At 39.5% G+C, this 18,794-nt stretch overlaps 2 protein-coding genes across 3 annotated transcripts in view; one reads left to right on the forward strand and one right to left on the reverse strand.

The window, feature by feature from the left end:
- efhd1 (EF-hand domain family, member D1) overlaps window positions 1-13,523 on the forward strand; it is a 52,103-nt gene extending 38,580 nt beyond the window's left edge. The window contains exons 3-5 of one of the 2 annotated variants that reach the window (XM_079676853.1): window positions 5,039-5,173; window positions 5,300-5,447; window positions 13,386-13,523. In XM_079676853.1, the coding sequence (XP_079532979.1) occupies window positions 5,039-5,173; window positions 5,300-5,434 (270 nt within the window). In that variant the 3' untranslated portion in view covers window positions 5,435-5,447; window positions 13,386-13,523. Of the gene's footprint in view, window positions 1-5,038; window positions 5,174-5,299; window positions 9,956-13,385 lie in introns of those variants that run through there. The other variant, XM_079676852.1, reaches the window with a different exon arrangement.
- A 1,956-nt stretch (window positions 13,524-15,479) lies between these two features.
- Window positions 15,480-18,794, reverse strand: part of kcnj13 (potassium inwardly rectifying channel subfamily J member 13) — an 88,284-nt gene continuing 84,969 nt past the window's right edge. Inside the window, exon 5 of the mRNA XM_079676851.1 lies at window positions 15,480-16,063. Coding sequence (XP_079532977.1) covers window positions 15,489-16,063 — 575 coding nt within the window. The 3' untranslated portion in view covers window positions 15,480-15,488. The remainder of the gene's footprint in view (window positions 16,064-18,794) is intronic.

Consider the following 18,794-nt stretch of genomic DNA (forward strand, 5'->3'; position numbering starts at 1 on the left):
GTGAAAAGGGTGTTACATTTACTTAATTATGAATGTTGTTACATCAAGGCCGAACATTTGGATGAGCGCCAACGGTCAAAAATGTTTTTTCCCTCCCAGAGCTACCAGCGCAACGCCCCCCAGATCTGGCGCCCTAGGCGACCGCCTGTGTCACCTATGCCAGTAACACAAATACTACAAATCCACATAACAAACAATCAAAAATGAAAAAGGGTCGCAACTTATTATTATTATTTTTTTGAGTACCTGGCTGGCGCCCCCTAGCAGCGGCGCTCATATTTCAGCAGCGGCGCTGCGCCGCCACTATTTGTATATAGGGGAAACACTTGGTGTTTACACAAATGTAAGTAGTGTCAGTTAAGGCAAGTCATTTGAGCCCAGTCAATTTTCCCATTGACTTACATCGGAAAGAAACTGCCCACAATTGAATTATTAGGGCCTCAAAGTTTTGAAATGCACAAAAAGCTAAAACCAGAGCTATTCTATTAATTTCACTGAGCAATCTGTGACGGAGCAAATTGGAGGCTAGGCTAAGTGCGCATGGTCTTTTGGTCCAGTGATGCGGAAGATTGCTGGCAACTCCAGGGAAGATCTGGGTAATTTTGTTCCAGTCATGCCATTTTGGCTTCATGTGCCAATTATCAACTTTCAAATTAATTAACCGGGCCCCGCCTTCAACTCTGCATCCAGTTCCCTTTTTACATCCATCCATCCTTTTAAAACAGTGGCTCTCAAACTTTTTTCAATAATGTGCCTCCCCCTGATGTGCCTCCCCCTGATCAGCGCAAAAACAATTTGTTGTTTGAAAAAAGCCTATATGTATTTTCTATTATAATGTTGTATGTATTTGCTGTTCATGTACATTTTTGGTTTTATTATAGTTATATTACTCTCTTTGTAATATTTTCACTCATGTTGACATGTTGACATGTCATGTTGACTCCTACTTGACAAAACAGCTGCTGTGACAATGTAATTTCCCAATTTATTATATATTTGTAGAATGACACAATAACATAACACATTCATTTGTTTTGATTGTAACTGAGTATTTTTCTCACAATAAAACGCAAACGTTTGATTTTGTAGTGAAACTTAAAATAGCAGACCTTCAGCATGTGTTACATATTAACAGATTCAACAGTAAACTAAAGACTGAGAAACGGTAAAAATGCTTTTCAACATTTATTATTTACAATGTAAGAGGTTGACACCATGCAGTTTTTGGTGGAGATGTTAATCGTCCAATCCATTGCATGGTAAGTGGGGAAAACCCGGAGCGAACCCGGAGAAAACTCATAATAAAACCCACCCACACAAATATTTTGGGAAAACACCGGAGCGAACCCTGAGTAAATCCCAAAATGATGAAACCCACCCACACATATTTTTTCGGGACAAAACCGGAGCAAACCCTGAGTAAAACACAAAATGATAAACCCACCCACACATACCACCCTAACTTAAGATCCCCCCCTACAATAGACCCCACATTTCAATAACCCTACAGATGGCCTTGCCTACAGAACGGAAGAATTTGACGACTCCTCGCTTTTTTGGTTGACACATCAGACGAGCTTTGAAAATGGACGCGACACAATTTTCTTCTGACGATCCTTCCATGTGGAACATCACGAGCACGGACTCTGCACAGCCCCAAATCTTGACCAGGTCTGAAATGTATCCGGGGTTACTGTGAAACTTTCCCCCTCGACTTTGGCCCACACTTTCTCCAACAGGCTCTCAACGATGCCGACTGAGTTTCCAACGTTGTTGTTCACCTTTGCGTTTTTGAAAATCCGTGTGACCAGTTTCTGAACCAGAACCTTGACTTCCATTTTGGCTTTCGTTGACACTAACACTGGGGCTTCTTCTGTGATTGTTGGTGGCGCCTCAATCTCCTCGAAAGCCAATATCATCCTTCTAGTTTGTGTGACAGCCTCGTTGTTCACAAACCACCCGAACACTCCCAAGAAGCAACACGCTTGCTTCGTTATCTCACGGTTCACGGCCTCTGGGGATGGGGCAACTCCTATTTTCGTAACTCCTGGGGCAAACTCAGGTATCGTCATCCCTCTCGTGGTGTGATTGTAGAGGAGTTCTTTGAGAAGCATTGTGAACACCAGGTTCTTGCCGAGGGATGTGTCTTTCATTCTCTGATAAACACAAACTTCGTTGCAATCCTGGTCTCCATCACCCTCCTCCGTGAGAAAATCATTTATATCGTTATCAAAAGCCCTCATTGAATTCACGCTGCTAGCTCTTGCTCCAGGGCAAAATGTTGCCTTCAGCCCTGACAACATTCGATGTATGGTCAGTTTGGCAACACGTCTGGTTAGAAAGGCCTTGATCTTTCCGCATATATTTTTCTCGCCCAGCTTGATCTCGGCTTCTACTTCTTCAATGGTAGTCATTGAATTGCTCTTTGCTCCCAGACTCTCCTTGACAATGAATTGAGTGAGTTCAGAAATCTCCTCGACTGTGTCGGCTCTAAGAAGATCGCTCTCACATTGGGTCATACTATCCATTAGGGGCTCTGTGATTTTCAAAAATGATTTTGTAATTATATCCTCGACCATTCATGTATCGCTTCCAATGCTGTCTTCTAATCTGCTTGAGGCGGCTAAGGTTTTAGGGAATATAGGTACGGACCCTGATCTATTAGAGAGTGCAGATTTGGCCTCTGAGGTTTTTGAGAGGGTAGACTTGGACCCTCAAGTTTGAAAGACGGTATAGTTGACCTCTGAGGTTTTTGAGTGGTCTGACCCTGTCTCTGAGGTTGGAAAGAGGGGAGCAACTGGGGTTTGAAAGAGGGTACAGTTGACCTCTGAGGTTTTAGAGGGGCCAGATGACTCGTGGCTCCTTTCATCGTTGACGTCATCCCCTTTTTGACCATCAGTGGAGGTCTCCATAGCCCTTTTCTCTTTGCGTAATCTAAACCCTTCATCTTAGCCCCAATAGTTCTCAACATATGGATGGCGTGACCAACAATGACATCAAGTCTGTGGTGGGAAGTGACTTGAATTGCAGCTGACTGCTGACTTGACGCTGGTTACAGTTTCTTTCACCAGCAGCCTGGTTAAACTTGTGGCACTGGCACACTCAACCGTGTCCTTAATGTCCAGAAAATCAGCGATAGTCTGAGGGAGTGTGTTACCCAGAATGGACCAAACAACCTCCTCAGAAATGATGACATTTTTGTTCCTAATGGCTATTAGTAGGGATTTTGTCAGTACATCTACTAGGTCCAAAATAAACTCTGCCACATAAATTCCCTGTGTGTGATTTCCCCCTCACACACAGGAAAATGTAAATATGTGTGAGGCGTATGGACATGGACAGACATTTATACATTTACCAACACCTTTTCTCTCATCTTTGTTTCAGTCTTCATTAAATACACCTTCTGGCATATCTTTGTACCTTAAAATCCTCTAATCCTCTAATCCTAAATCCATTACATATTTATTTTAAATTGCCTTCTTTTCATTTGCTTTGCTATTCATTGTTTGTTGTTTTGATCGTTGTTGACTACTTTTATAGATAGCTTATATATTTTTGATAGTGTAATTGATAATACTTAGTCTTACAGAAAGATTTCTATGCATGGTATTTGTTCAATAAAGACTTAATAATAATAGTTCCTATTAATATAATTTGTATTATCGTTATTATAAGTTTAAATACCTTACTTTAGCATTGTTTTAATTATGATTTTACTTTACATTAATTTTTTCTACAACTGCTGCGTCAGTCTAAGCCAACAATTACATATATTATCTTTTATTACATGATATTAAATAAATCAAGTAACTTTATCTTAGTAAACATGAAGATTTAAGCCTACGTAATGCAGATACATTAGTATTTTAATGACAAACTGACTGATACAGTATAAACCCTTGTAAAAGTAGTTAATCAGCTAAATGTTATTATTACATTTAATGATATGTTACCTGTAATTTGATTCCTTGTGCCTCCAGTTCAGTCGCCAGTCCCCCATCCAGGATTAAAGGTCTGTTATTATCACTCATATAAGGTCTGAGACCAGCAGAGGAACCCATTCACACTTTATTTAAGAGTCCCTGAAGTTATAAGCTAGACTTCTACCTTTTTAATTTGTTATTTTAATCCGTTGCTTGCTTCATAAAACACAGTTATGTGGGAGAAATACTCGACGTGACTTTGACTGTTATTTTTGTTCCTGGTACAATAAAGAGGTCAAAGGGTGCGTTTAAAGAAGCTCAGAATTTCAAAGATTGTTGGGATTAGGTGCTCCACAACAGTACCATTTTATTTTTTTTATTGCTCATTTATTTGTTATTTTAATTATTTAATACTCAGTATATTTCTGTCTGTTGCCTAGTGCAATTGTATATTGTAGAGTATTTAAATCTATTCAGTATTTTCTTTATATTGTGTATTATTTAGATGCCCTAGTGATATATAAAGAGGTGCAGTACAGCGCTGCACCATCAGTGTGTGATTTATTAAAAACAACAACCTTGTAACTGAGAAACACTTAAATGCTACATTTAAAATGTTTACAATCCATCACTAAATTCATGGCAAACCAATTTTAACATCATGCAATAACACTAAGACGACATTAGTTGCATTGAACTGATCTTTTTTATAAGTTGTACTTACAATGTAGTGAGAAACATGGGCTTGTGCTTCACTGAGGATCTTTGTCATTCTGACAGGGAGGAAAACTGCAGTCATTACACTTTGCGTTTTGAAATATGTGTAACTCTATTAATATAAAACCCACACTGCTCCAACTTCGTTACTTGGTATATTTGTATAATTATTTTGGGGCGTGGGGAATGAAGAGAAAAAGATATGAGCATTTATACCTATAACCACCAGACAAGATTTTGACCCCTCATATGAACATATGCATACAGTAATGTTGCGCTATACTTTGAGAACCACTGCTTTAAAATATGCAGCACTTCTATAAAAAAAAGTATATTACTACTTACAGTATTCCCACAGCAAAACTTGTTTTCTGAGTGTTGCTGAACCTCTGCAGTTCCTGCTGATCTTCCGGAGAGCGGCGGCTGGAGAGCTGCAGGAGGAGAGCGGTCTGATGGCTCTGGCCAGGCTTTCCGAGATCAACGTCTCCACGGAGGGAGTGATGGGGGCCAAAGACTTCTTTGAAGCCAAGGTACTCAATGTTTGTCTGGTAATCTGCTCTAACATTAACCTTCAGTCAGAAATGGAAATTAAGGCAAGGCTACTCGGGATATTTTGTGTTGATGGGAATGAACACAGTGATTTTCTGTGTCGACAGATGCAGGCTCTGTCTCTAGGCAGCAAGTTTGAGGCGGAGATTCGGGAGGAAAAAGAAGAACGCAAGAGACAGGAAGAGGAGAAGAAAGAGAGGCAAGCCGCCTTCAAGCAGCTGCAATCCACCTTCTGTTCATGACCCGCCACAGGAGGTACATAACAATCCTGACATGCACAGTCAGTGTTACTGACATTTTTAGGAATAGCTTTTCATTCCACTTACACTTTAATCAGTGGCATTGCTCAAAATGTGGGACTAATTAACAAAAATAGCAAGTTTCATTAAAGTTAACACTCACTTAAATACTTGAAAATGCCTCATAGCACATGTCACAGGCAAGGTTTGTTAATTTCAGACTTTCTGCAGCTGTCCCACAGAAAGCAATAAGGCAAAAACACACATTCAGATGTATAAGGAAATATGAAGTGATATCTCCAAATTCATGGAAGTATCATAGATAAACTGTGCATTACTGTGGAATTGTTCTGTCCGTCTGTACAAGAACTGGAAGTTTTCATTTTGAGGGAATGTGACTTGTTTAGGCAGAGTTAAGCTATTATAAGTCTGTCCTACATATGTTGTTTGTGAAGCATTTTTGATTTAATGTTACAGCTCATAGTTGTTGTTAAAATATCATATTATTCAGTTAACACTGTCAACCTGTGATGAATACAATAATATAGTAGTAGAATAACTGCTTCACAGTATTAGCATAATAGTACGTCTTTACATCTCATAGTATGGACACATTTGTTGGTGGAAAATGAAGCTCAACATTGGTCCTTTACCTTTGGCTCAGTTGACTGATCCAACACTCAACAGGGTTTACTCTGATGGTTTTCATAAATAATATACAGTCACACAAAGAACACTCCATGGTTTCAATATTGTGCCCCAAATCTTAAAATGACCAACTGTTTTCAAAATCAGGGTGGTTATATTTTGTTTAACTTAGTGCTATTTTTTTTTGCTTTCTTTCTGAGAGTGAGATGAGATACCTGTCCCATTTTTGTGTGTACACAACCTGAGTGAAGCAGTTGTTAGCTTAGCTTGGCATAAAGTGGAAGCAGGGGGAAATTGCTATTCTGGCCTGAAACAGCCTGTAGAGCACATGTTGCATTTTGTTTGTTACCTCCAGCCCACCCTATCTCACCCTTAGAAAGAAAGCAAATAAACCCTTTTCATTTTATTCCTTTCATGGTTTTTGTTCACCTGTTGCTCCTGTTGTTATCCCTAAACCAGACATTAGAAAAGGGGACTGAAGTGAAACCCTGTTGGTAAAAGCACATGTTAAGATTGAAGATGCAGGGACGGCTTGTATCTATTTAAGCATGTTTTCCTGTTGTTCCAGGGTTTCTGTACCTTGGCTTGTTATTCTATTTTTAGGACCTACATTCTAATGACCCAAGCATTTGCACAAGGATTAAGTTGTCATGTGAATTTGATTATGGTGTAGTTCAATATTCTGTTTCAAGAGCATGCAATGCATGCAATGCAAGTGTCTTATGTAAACTAGATCATCTTATATATTTTAAATCAATTTAGATATTTTCCATATCAATTAGATCAATATTAGAAATATCCTGCAACATAGAATATACAAAGACAGTGACTGATGCGTGATCCAAGCCTTTAAGTTTAATTTCTTGAAGAAATAACAGAAAAGTTAACAGGAATCACTAGCTCAGTCTGCTTTAGTCTTTGTGGATAGGCAACGCTAAAATAATTGTCAGTGTTGATAAAGCATTTATGACACCATGACGGGTTACACACTGTGACATAAGAATTTATATTGTAGTTTAATTTGTAGCTTCTCAAAGCAGATGTAGTGTGGGTTTAAAAGAGGTATTGTAGTTATTTAGCATTGCACTTTCAAAAAACGTACTAAAGACAGCTATTAGAAATACTTGTCAACACTGGATCCTACATTCCCCAGAATGCAATGGATGTCATAATTTTTAAGACCCTCCCCCTGTAGCATAGATCTTTCAAACTCCACTAAGTTTGTACCACAAGCTTCTTGTTATGACAGAGAAAATATAATTATATAATTCAGCAACTTTGTCTGTGGAGGTCCCATCAGTGTTAATGGTAAATGTAGTTCCCAGTCTCCTGCATTTCTTCGACAATGTTCTCTGGCTCGATTAAATATCAGCAAAATATCTGTCAAGTAAAAACCTCTGCACTTTGATTATGGGATACTATTTTCGGTATTAGAAATGTAACTATGAAAAAGCCAAAAGAACACGGAAGTTCAAAAGCGGAAGACTCTCCTGTAGTTCTTCTTTTCCCCCCAACTACTTTATTGACATGTCTAATGACACTTGGCGATACAGAAAGCACAATATATTTTTGCACCAGGAGAATTTCTCTGTCAATATAGATTGCACAGTGGAATTTATTAATTTAATCGACATAACAAGTGGAACACATTCTAATTTAGGAAGTTGTTGTCTGGTGACAATAAGGCTTCACAAAGCTCCCTTTGACCGTTAAAAATATATTTAGCTGTTTTCACAAGCTCTACCTACTGCTGTGTCAAATCAGTGGAGTGCCTCTTTTATGTGACCACCTATTGAAATGCATACTTTATGCTTGAACTGCCCACTGTCCACTCCAGTACTGCGTGTGTGACTCTAAACGTTCCCTACTTGAGATTATGTATGCAGTATCCCCATTCAGGGTTCTTTAAAATACAAAATGTAAAAAACAACAGAAGGGGTCAGCATGACTGTCCCAGTCTCAATGCCTTTCTCCTGAACAGAGTTATGCAGTGATCACATATTTTTGTAAGCTAATTTGGAAGTTAGCATTACAAGGGCTCCCTCCACAAAAACCCATGCTATTTTTTGTCCATTGGTGAAATGCTGACACATTTCTGGTTTATAGACTCATTCCTCAACTCTCAGTCACAGCATGCCACACACTAAGACATGTAGCAATTTCAAGAAGGACATTTCAATATTAGAACAAAGCCCTGGTGCTGCTCATATTCATTAAACTACATTTAAAGTTCCAGTCCAGCTGCCCCCTTAGTAAATCTCCATGTCAATACAACTCTTATTATGCATATCTCTCTTCATGATGTGCTCCCAATAAATCTCTAATATATTTTCTAACTATGTGAGATTAGGAGTAACAGACACCAAGACCTCAGAGTGTGCAACAAGTGTTTTTAATAGCTTTGCTATGCAGCTATGTCATTAGCACTAGCTTAAAAAGAGAGATGTGAAAGGAATAGCTCCATATTTTGGAGAATTAACTTTTTTTCAGAGTGAAATAATGTTATTCTCATGTTTGTGTGTTAAGTCCAGATCTGGAGTTGGGATGTAGCTAGCTTAGTTTAGCATTAGGACTGGAAGCTCGGTAAAACAGCTAGCTTGGCTAAGTCCAAACTGAAAAGTATATCTACCAGCACCTATAAAGTTCACATAGACATTTTTGAACTTAGACTGTCATTGTTAAAATCCCTTATATGGTTTTAGGGGTGACTGTTTTAACTGCACAGAGATTTAAAAAAAAAAAAGTGCTTAACAACTATCAAGCAACCTGCACTCCAGTTGTTGGGCGTATGGTTAAATAGTTGTTCATCAAAAAAAAGTGTTTACATTTCTGTTTGAATACAGTTAAGTAACATAATATTAGGATGTGTCGGTGAGCTTTTGTGGTGTTGGCTAGTGTATTTTTGAGCTTGCTTGAACCTGCTTCCTGTTCTTACGCCCTGCGTTTAAAACAGCTAGTTACCTTCCCTGCTAGCTAGCACAGCATCATATAGCTGTCACCTGATTGGTTGTGTGTCGCAAGGTCAGTGTCATTTGTGCTCAAAGTTGAAAGTTTGACTTTGAGTGTGGTGCTTGGTGGCCTTTTTGAGCGTTGCGCGACGCCAGTTTATCTCCGGCCTAGTCAACTGGCGCACCTCTCCATGAGAAACCAATAGCACAGCCAGCACAGAGTGTTTTACCGCTTTTCATTTACAGGCAGCTTACATTAGGCTCATGTCCTGACTCCAACTCTGTAACCTATCAACACATGTTTTTGTGTACATGATCCTTCATCATCCTTGGATGTTTGTTTTTTAGTGTTTAACGTCAACCGTGCTAGAAACCGAATACAGAACCTGCTCTATCCTACACCTGGACGCTGCCTATGCCAGTTTCTCAGCTTTGGAACAGGAGTCCATTTGGAGTTAAAAAACAAACTTACTGTCCTGGTATTAAAGAAGTATAAGTAAGAGCTCCGTCCCTACACCTGAAACACCACTGTCCACCATTTGTTGTAATTTCAGTTTTGAAACTCAAAAATGGACTCACAGGCCTGGAAAAGCTGAACTGTGAACTAAGCAGTGTTTATGCAGGTCATTTATCTGGTCCTTTATTTACTCTATTAATGTATTTGAGTTGAAGCATGTTCAAGGTGTCATATAACAAAACTACTGTGCGTATCTCATACCTTCTTCAGTATTTGTTGTGGAAATTGACAATGTATTTTTTCATAAATAAAACACTATATATATTGTTATTTGTTTTAGCAGAGACTTATAAGTTGCCAAATATAATAAGTCAGTGAGATATATTTTTGGGCACTTGTAAAATATTGTGTTGTAATACTCTGTCAGAATGGAAGTTTGACTTGATTGCAATAAAGCATAAATAAAACTGATGTTAAGAAATACTGAATCAATCTTATTACTCAGGAAGGAGGAAATCTTATTGGGAAATCATACTCTGTTTGTACTGTAGATAGTGATGTAAGAGCGACACCTTCAGGCCTTTTAAAGGCCCCTTTTACATGAGCTGCATGGAGAAACACAGGACTTCCAGTGTCATGGAAATAATTATAAAGCATCTGGGTAATTGGTATAAACCAGGAATATTTTTTAAATAATTAATTAATGCAGTTATAAATACAGTGTAGTGGTAAGCCATTCATTAAGTTTGAAATGTAATAAGAGTTGGTGGTTTTAATCCGTTCTGTGAAAGGGCAACTCCAGCATTCTTTGAAGAGAGCACACAAAAAAAGTGCACTGTAATCAGGACATGAGGACATTTGAATTGTTCTTTCTCTTCTCTTATTGGATTATATTTTGAATTTTCTTAAGAATTGATCGACTTCACCATTGACATATTGTTATAGTTTAATGCCCTTCGTCTCCTTGATTTCTTAGATGTGACACTACATCCAACAAAAAAATGGTAAATACAGTGGGGCAAAAAAGTATTTAGTCAGCCACCAATTGTGCAAGTTCTCCCACTTAAAAAGATGAGAGAGGCCTTTAATTTTCATCCAAGGTACAATTCAACTATGAGAGACAGAATGGGGGAAAGAATCCAGGAAATCACATTGTAGGATTTTTTATGAATTAATTGGTAAATTCCTCGGTAAAATAAGTTTTTGGTCACCTACAAACAAACAAGATTTATGGCTCTCACAGACCTGTAACTTCTTCTTTAAGAGCCTCCTCTGTCCTCCACTTGTTAACTGTATTAATGGCACCTGTTTGAACTCGTTATCAGTATAAAAGACACCTGTCCACAACCTCAAACAATATGCAAAGGGACCAGGACGACTGATCCGGGTAAAGGAAAGAATGAATGGGGCCATGTATCGTGAGATTTTGAGTGAGAACCTCCTTCCATCAGCAAGGGCATTGAAGATGAAACGTGGCTGGGTCTTTCAGCATGACAATGATCCCAAACACACCGCCCGGGCAGCGAAGGAGTGGCTTCGTAAGAACCATTTCAAGGTCCTGGAGTGGCCTAGCCAGTCTCCAGATCTCAACCCCATAGAAAATCTTTGGAGGGAGTTGAAAGTCCGTGTTGCCCAGCGACAGCCCCAAAACATCACTGATCTAGAGGAGATCTGCATGGAGGAATGAGCCAGAATACCAGCAACAGTGTGTGAAAACCTTGTGAAGACTTACAGAAAACGTTTGACCTCTGTCATTGCCAACAAAGGGTATATAACAAAGTATTGAGATTAACCTTTGTTATTGACCAAATACTTATTTTCCACCATAATTTGCAAATAAATTATTTAAAAATCAGACAATGAGATTTTCTGGATTTTTTTTTCTCATTTTGTCTCTCATAGTTGAGGTATACCTAGGATGAAAATTACAGGCCTCTCATCTTTTTAAGTGGGAGAACTTGCACAATTGGTGGCTGACTAAATACTTTTTTGCCCCACTGTAATTGTCTGTATTCTTACTAGCTAACTAACTGTCCTAAAAGTCCTTCAACTTAAGCTTTTGGAATGGTTAAAGATTACACAAGTGAAGATGCCCGACACTGTGTGTTCTCCCATTGAGTGGTGCAGAAATTATTAATAAAGTTCCGTACTAAACACATATTTAAGATACTTACATGATGTGTTCAGAAAAACAATCTCCAGATATTGACACCACTTTTAGAATAGGTGAAGCATGAATGTAATCAACATAATTAAAAAGCTAACATTGATCTATCATGTCATTCACGACATGATAGGTGTCTGGGTTGATGATGTTTAGCAGTCTCATTTATTCCCTTGTTAGAAACTGCGATTTTTAAGACACACACACGATTCAGACCTTCAACAGTGGGGTATTTACTGGCTTATTCTTTGTCTTAAAACAAAATGTGAAATACTTGTTAACTAAAAATTACTTTGAGATGAGGGAACCCAGAAGTGCTAACTTTTTTCCGGAATAAGGATATTCCACTTTGATGTTCAGCTTCGACAACTTTACTGTTTCCGCTCAGGTTTCTGTCAGCAGTTACTGTTCCATATTTGTGAATAGCTTGTGAATCTCAGCGGTTGTAGGCCTTATTGTATTGAAACACATTGGACAAATCTAATGGACAGAAAAGTAATTAAGAATGTAATGTATGCCTAATGTATGGTACTGTACATCTTGAGCTGATTAGGTCAAATGGATGTCACACATTTAAAGATGATTTCAAGAAAAGCCTGCAGTGTACCAACCTTACACCAGCAGGGAGAAGCACATCCTCCATTCAGGTCAGCACACACCACGGTAGCAATAATATAGGAGTCCAGAAGCTAAATGAAAGAAGCTTCCCTTTAAAGCTTGTTTAGAAAATATTTATTTCATGGAATGTACACTGTACAAAGGCACTGAAGCATCTGAGATACATTGAGATCTCATCCTTTTACAATCACATTTTGTGGAACAATTCCTTTCGTATGTCTGAAGTTGCCACATGATTTATTTTAAACCATATAGATAACAAAGTGATTCTCTATATATAAACAGCCTTTAAAGGGAAATACTCCAAATAAAAACACACTGCTTCCTAATTTCCTAACTTTCTTAGCTAACCCTATACATATTTGAATGTACAACAGGAAATCAACACATTGATTTAAGCTTTTGCATAAAGATTTAAGCAATGATTTTTTTAAATAAAAGCATCAATCTACAAATCATAAGTAAGTCATTCTATGAGAGCCGTATGTAATTTCATGCAGGTCAGTCTAATGTTATAAAGCTCACTTTAAGACATGGATGTCTTTGTTCCATAAGGCTTTCAATTAATAACCTTAGCAGCTTAACATTGACAGTGGATTTCAAAACACAAACATCAGTAGAGGAAATCATTCATCATGAATGCCCTTTAGAGAGAAGGCAGATGAGTCATTGCAAACGGTCACTTCCTTTTTATTTCTTGCTCTTTCAACACTTTCAATATAACTGCCATTCCTTCTAACTCCATGTTCATGTTAGCTTTAATGCAACTTAATATAACCTTCTGTGCCAAAAATAGTTATCATTATCTAAAGTGGAAAGTATTCATCACAGTATCATAAAAACGGAACAATTCCACCAGTGTAATGTATTGTTGAACTACTTAAATGCCATGTAATCCACAACAGGTTTAAGGACAATAATAGTGTTTAACCCTCTGACTACGACACATCCTTGTTACCTGGTGTTCTCCAAAAAAACACTTTATAATTTGTAAATGTTCGTCTGTTGAATGTTTTTGTCCACACTGAACTATTTAAAAAATAATAGGAGGAATTCTTATGAAAGTTTGACATACATTTACGTTCTCCAGAGGATAAATCCAACTGACTTTTCCTTTAGCTGCATAGGGAGGACAACAGTTGCCAATACTTGGATCTATGACCAAAACCCTCTTCACTTGTAAGTACTTATTTATTAGCACTAACCTAAGCTGGTAGGAAAAACCGTAGGAAACATAATGTGTTTGTTAGCATTGGCTGAATCCAATTGTGTAGACCTCAAATGTTCTGATAATCAAACTTCATTGCAACCTTATCCTTATTTTTTTAAATCTTTTTTTAACTCCCTCCCTCTGTTCTACTATAAGTCCAGTCTTTTAGCACATTTCTTAACAGAAGTCTTGGAGGGCTCAGTTGCTACGTCCAGATGATGGACATTTGAATGGAGTTAAATGTGTTTCAGTATCTCATGAGAACTAGCACTGCATTACCAAACAGCACCAAATGATCTACTAAAATGAAAAGAGACATGATGAAACTGTAAGGTAACACGTGCCTGGAGAGTAGAACATTTTAACATTGCAAATCATTATGGTATTTCTTATATTATTATGGCTCTTTAAACAGGTGTTAACTAGGGAGCATACATTACAGTGACTCACAATTTTTTCTCAAGGTAGTTTTGCAGAGGGCCAGTGCTAGTGGTACTTCACCCAAAGCAGTTGTCAATTGAGTGGTGCAGGAATGAATTATAATACCCGGAAACGATTGGAACACTCGTGGTTCTATTCTAAAGTTAAAACGAACTTATCAGAAAAAGTAATACTTGAATACATATATTAGAATGATAAGATGTACTTAAAATGACAGTAACCATATTTGGCAAAAATGTATTTGCATTATACCAGAATTTTTTGTTTTGAGGGGGGTATTTGGTACAACTTAATTTGTGGCTCATTTGAAAATGTACACACTACATGATTAACTCTGAATTAAAGCCATATTCTTAAATTGAATATGTTAAGGAATGTTATGATTGATCAAACTTTTTCAGTAAGGTGTTGGGTGTTGTTCACTGCACCGATTGTAAAGCCCCCTGAGGAACATTTTTGATATAGAGTGGCGAAGTCCCTCCCTTTCCGGTGGACCTCCATGGGACCTTATTTCGGAAAAAGTATGTATTGAAGTCAATGGGGAGAGAAAGATTGTCTTTCGATCCCGTTTGAATTGTGCCACGAATTACACATATGATGTTTGTCAATTTAAAAGATGATTTTGCAAGTCAAAAAAATAAAAAAGGGGTCGTAAAACTGGGAAGTAACACTTTTTTTGTGTGAAACCGCTCAATGAGCTACATCTCCCGTCTCGCACCACACACCAAGATGGCCGTCACGTTGGAATATTTCACTTCTTTCTTTCAGAATGAGGCGAAAAGTATTAAGAGGTGAAAATCACTACAAGTCTGGGCATTTTGAGAGCTGTAAATACACACAAGGGGAGTTAGTCGGTTCCGTAAGAGCCAGCATGCGGGACCGGGATTCTGGGATTTGTAGTCTTTCTATTTGCATATTTTTCATAGTCTTGTATTTCAACAGTTTTATGACAAACTGTGACTTTTTTGACATGGAAATGATTTTTTAAGATTAACAAACATATGTGTAATTCGTGGCACAATTCAAACGGGATCGAAAGATACGTTTTCTCTCGCCATTGACTTCAATACATAATTTTCCGAAATAAGGTCCCATGAGGTCCACTGGAAAGGGAGGGACTTCGCCTCTCTATTGGGCTATATAAATAAAACATTTTTGGTCTCAACCAACTCCTGTTGGAAATATCTAGCCCCTCAATGCCAACAGCCATAATGTGGCTCTCAGTTAATAACCCAAAGACTATATTTTGCCATATGAACCAACAACCAGAGCAAGGCAAATAAAACCCAACCTCTGCCCATGAATCCAACAAACACAACTGGATATAAAGTGAGAAATCAGTGGGAGATAATACCCAGGTTGACCACTAGGGACTTCAAGTGATTGGAGTGAGGCAGTCCAAAGCAGCACCCATGTCTGATACACATTTTAATTTCAAATGTTAAGAAATAAATTCAGATTTACCAAATTAAATCAAGTGCCTTCTGACAAAAAATATCTACCCCATTGTTACCTTCCCTAGTCATCCCTCAGAAACAGCCCTCTGTTCCTATTGGACGTCTCCCGTAGCATCACTCCATTCTGTCGCTGCCATCTCCGTTGATTTGCACAACACATTCCTTGTTCAAAGGCTCCTTTGAGTGGGTCGTTTCAAAGTGCTGGGTGCTCACCATGTATCTCCCCCGAGCATCCAGCCCCAAGGCTGGCACAAAGCAACGGTCAAACAGGATTTCTTGGCGCAGGTAGGAGGTCCTCTTCTGGCAGGAGTCACCAGTTCCCTCCTGCAAGGCTGATAGGAAGACCACCAACTCAAAATGGTTGGAAGTGCCCTCACACAGGGCAGGATAGAGGGGGCTCCGGCGGTCCAGGGGGTGGTAAAAGGTGAGTGGGAAGATGAAGAAGGGACATGGCTGCTGGCCTAGATGATCCAAGTGGAAGTCCAGAGAGGTTTGGTGCAGGGCCTGACCTTCATGCTCCTCGTAGAGCACGGCGCACACTCTTACGTCCATTAGAGGTCGCTGCAGCAGGTTGCTGGCTCGTAGCATCAGGCACGTCTGGCCCTGGTGTTGGCCCACCACCACCTGGGGGCTGAACTGGATGGCTCCTGCTCGCTTCTGGGGACGCGCAATCTTGGCTACAAATGCACCTGAAAGTTAAAAAAATAAACCATGATGAGATTTTTTAACAATTAGAATGCTTGTCTCAAAAAGCACTAGACACATTAACAGCAGAGATTATACTTTAAAATGTTCTAGAGGCTCAAAAGAGGCACGAAATTAAGGACATGTAAATAATAATATGGTTTGCCATTGGTTTTGTTTTGTTGGCTGCATTGTGCCCCTGCCACAGCTATAGGTCCACATGGGTGGGTATTAGTGTAAAAATGTGATAACTAATGGGGCAAGATTGAATATAAGTGGAGGCCTTGTACAGGTAGGCTGTAGACTAGAGTGGTCAGTATGCTTCCAACAAAATGTGTCATACCGTCTTACAATAATAATGAAATGCTCAAATATCCCCATGATGTAAGGTTTTCTGTCCAGCCTTTAAGTAATCAATGAAAATGCTTTGGCTTTCAGATTATTAGTTTGTCTCAAGCTTCCTGAAACCTTACTAACCCTAACCCTGGTTTCCCTCACCCGGTATGGCTAAGAAAGTCCAACTGTTAACTTCATTTATTAAACCAGCAGCGCCTAATAATGCAGTATTAAATCTGGTGAAAGAAAACACAAAACTCTGGATGAACCGTAACCTGGACATCCTCCTACAACATTACACTAACATCCTCCAGGACCTCAGTCTCAAACCTGGCTCCCTTCAACAGGGACTCATATGACAGGGCACTTAAGTGGGCCCCGTCAATGTTATAATAAGAAACTCACCTCTTCATCTATTGCTACCTTACACTCACTGTTAAAACCTTCAGACCCCCACCCTCCTACCCCTCCTTTGGACATTACTAACCCTCTTTCTTTTCCACCACTGCCGCAGCGACCGAAACCCCCTCGGTTATTCCGTCCCACCCCCCTTAGCCTTCCCAACACCCTTACCTTCCCTTCAGGTATCACCACTATCCCCTCTCTTCCTCCCCGGCCCATTAATCATCAGCCTCCTCTTCATTTGACACAGACCCCCCACCAACCTTGGAACTTGCCTGAGCCCCCTTAGTTTTATCTATCCCCCTAACACGGGCCCCTCCACCAACCAGTGGACCGACCCCCCACCTTTCAGTCACACTTGCCTCTCCATCAATTAGTGCATCTGGCTGTCCCCCTTTAACCTTACATGTCCCCCTCCCTAGCCAACTCTATCTACCGGCAGGACCCACCAAACGTCTTAGTCATTTTAAGACCATTAGCTCTTGACTCTAACGGGAACCCCATCACCCCAGGACCTACAGGGCTCCCCCAGCCCACGAGTGGACCGGGCCTCCCCCCTCCAGTACCTGCCATTCCAATAAATAGTGAGTCTGGCTGTCCCCCCTTAACCTCACCTGCCCCCCTACCCAGGAAGAGTCGACTGGTATGGCTTACACGACCTAATAGTATACCGGGCTTTCCCCTATTAGTACCTGAATATCCACAAATCATTGGATCTGGCTATCCCCCCTTAACCTCATCTGTTCCCCTACCCAGTAAGTGCTATCACACCCCGGCAGCCCCCATCAAGTGAAAATACACCAGGCGCAGAGCTGTCAGTCCCATGTCACTCTTCCCCTCTCTAATCTAAGCTTTCTTTCGCTCACCTAATCCTAACTTTCCAAACCTTAATCCCTCCAACCTCCCCCTTCTCTCTATCCTAACCCTAACCATTCCCTACCTCCTTACCTAATCTTAACCCTTTCCACCCTTTGAACCTGTTGGACCCCCCCACCCTGTCTACTTCTCTGCCCTGCTATCATATTTGAACATCCATATGTAACCCCCTCTTTCATTCCTTCCCTCCCTTCTGGTGTAAAACAGGACAACATTAGTCTAAACACAACATGTATTACAGCATTGGTTTTAATGATTAAAAGAATATTAACATGTGCCCGTGCCTCTCCCCTGTCACCACTAGATGGTGACAGGGGACCCTTATTTTTTACCTAACCGCTCCGGAGCGCTGCGCTTTCCCCTAACCTAACCCTGCCAGCGCCTCGGGGGCTGACTCCCCCAGTCCCTTTTATTCTTTTTTAAAAAAAATTATTTCCCTTATTTCATAACAGGGCTTTTACAAACATTTTATGTATTTCCTTGTTTTTTTTTTAGAAGGTTATCCCCGAGAGCCAGTGCCCCAATCAAAGCTCCCCTAACCTAACCCATACCCTTATACCTTAAATCCCCAATTTCTAGAACTGTCTTCGTGATGAGTTAGGTAGAGCTTTAAGAGGTTTACATACCAAACATTCTTCCATTCATTACCGTCTGTACACTGCAAGATCACATTTCTCTAATACTGTGTATTAAAAGGAATGGATATGCTGTACTGTACAATGTGAATATATATATCAAGTCCAAAATAACAGTTGATGCAAATATGAGCACATATGGTGCTTTTGTGGCCATCTTTACATTGCTTCCAGTTTTAAATGTTATCAGGCCATTAAAACTGCCATTATGAGTTGTTTTCAAAAACGAAATATTGCTTAAGGAGGGGCAACCAGCTATAGGCAAGAATGTGCAAATTATCATCAATCAATCAATCAATCAATCCATCCATCCATCCATCCATTCACCCATCCAATCAGAACAGATTTCTGGTTACTCTAATAATATGTTTAAGCATATAACCAAACAACTAAATCCATTAAATAACGTGGAATCCAAGTATCAAGCAACCAAAATGATACATTCGACCTCAATTATTACCAGTTATTAAATAGCATTAAGAGGAGC

The sequence above is a fragment of the Notothenia rossii genome (genome assembly GCF_949606895.1).
Source record: "Notothenia rossii genome assembly, chromosome: 4".
NCBI classification, from domain to species: domain Eukaryota; kingdom Metazoa; phylum Chordata; class Actinopteri; order Perciformes; family Nototheniidae; genus Notothenia; species Notothenia rossii.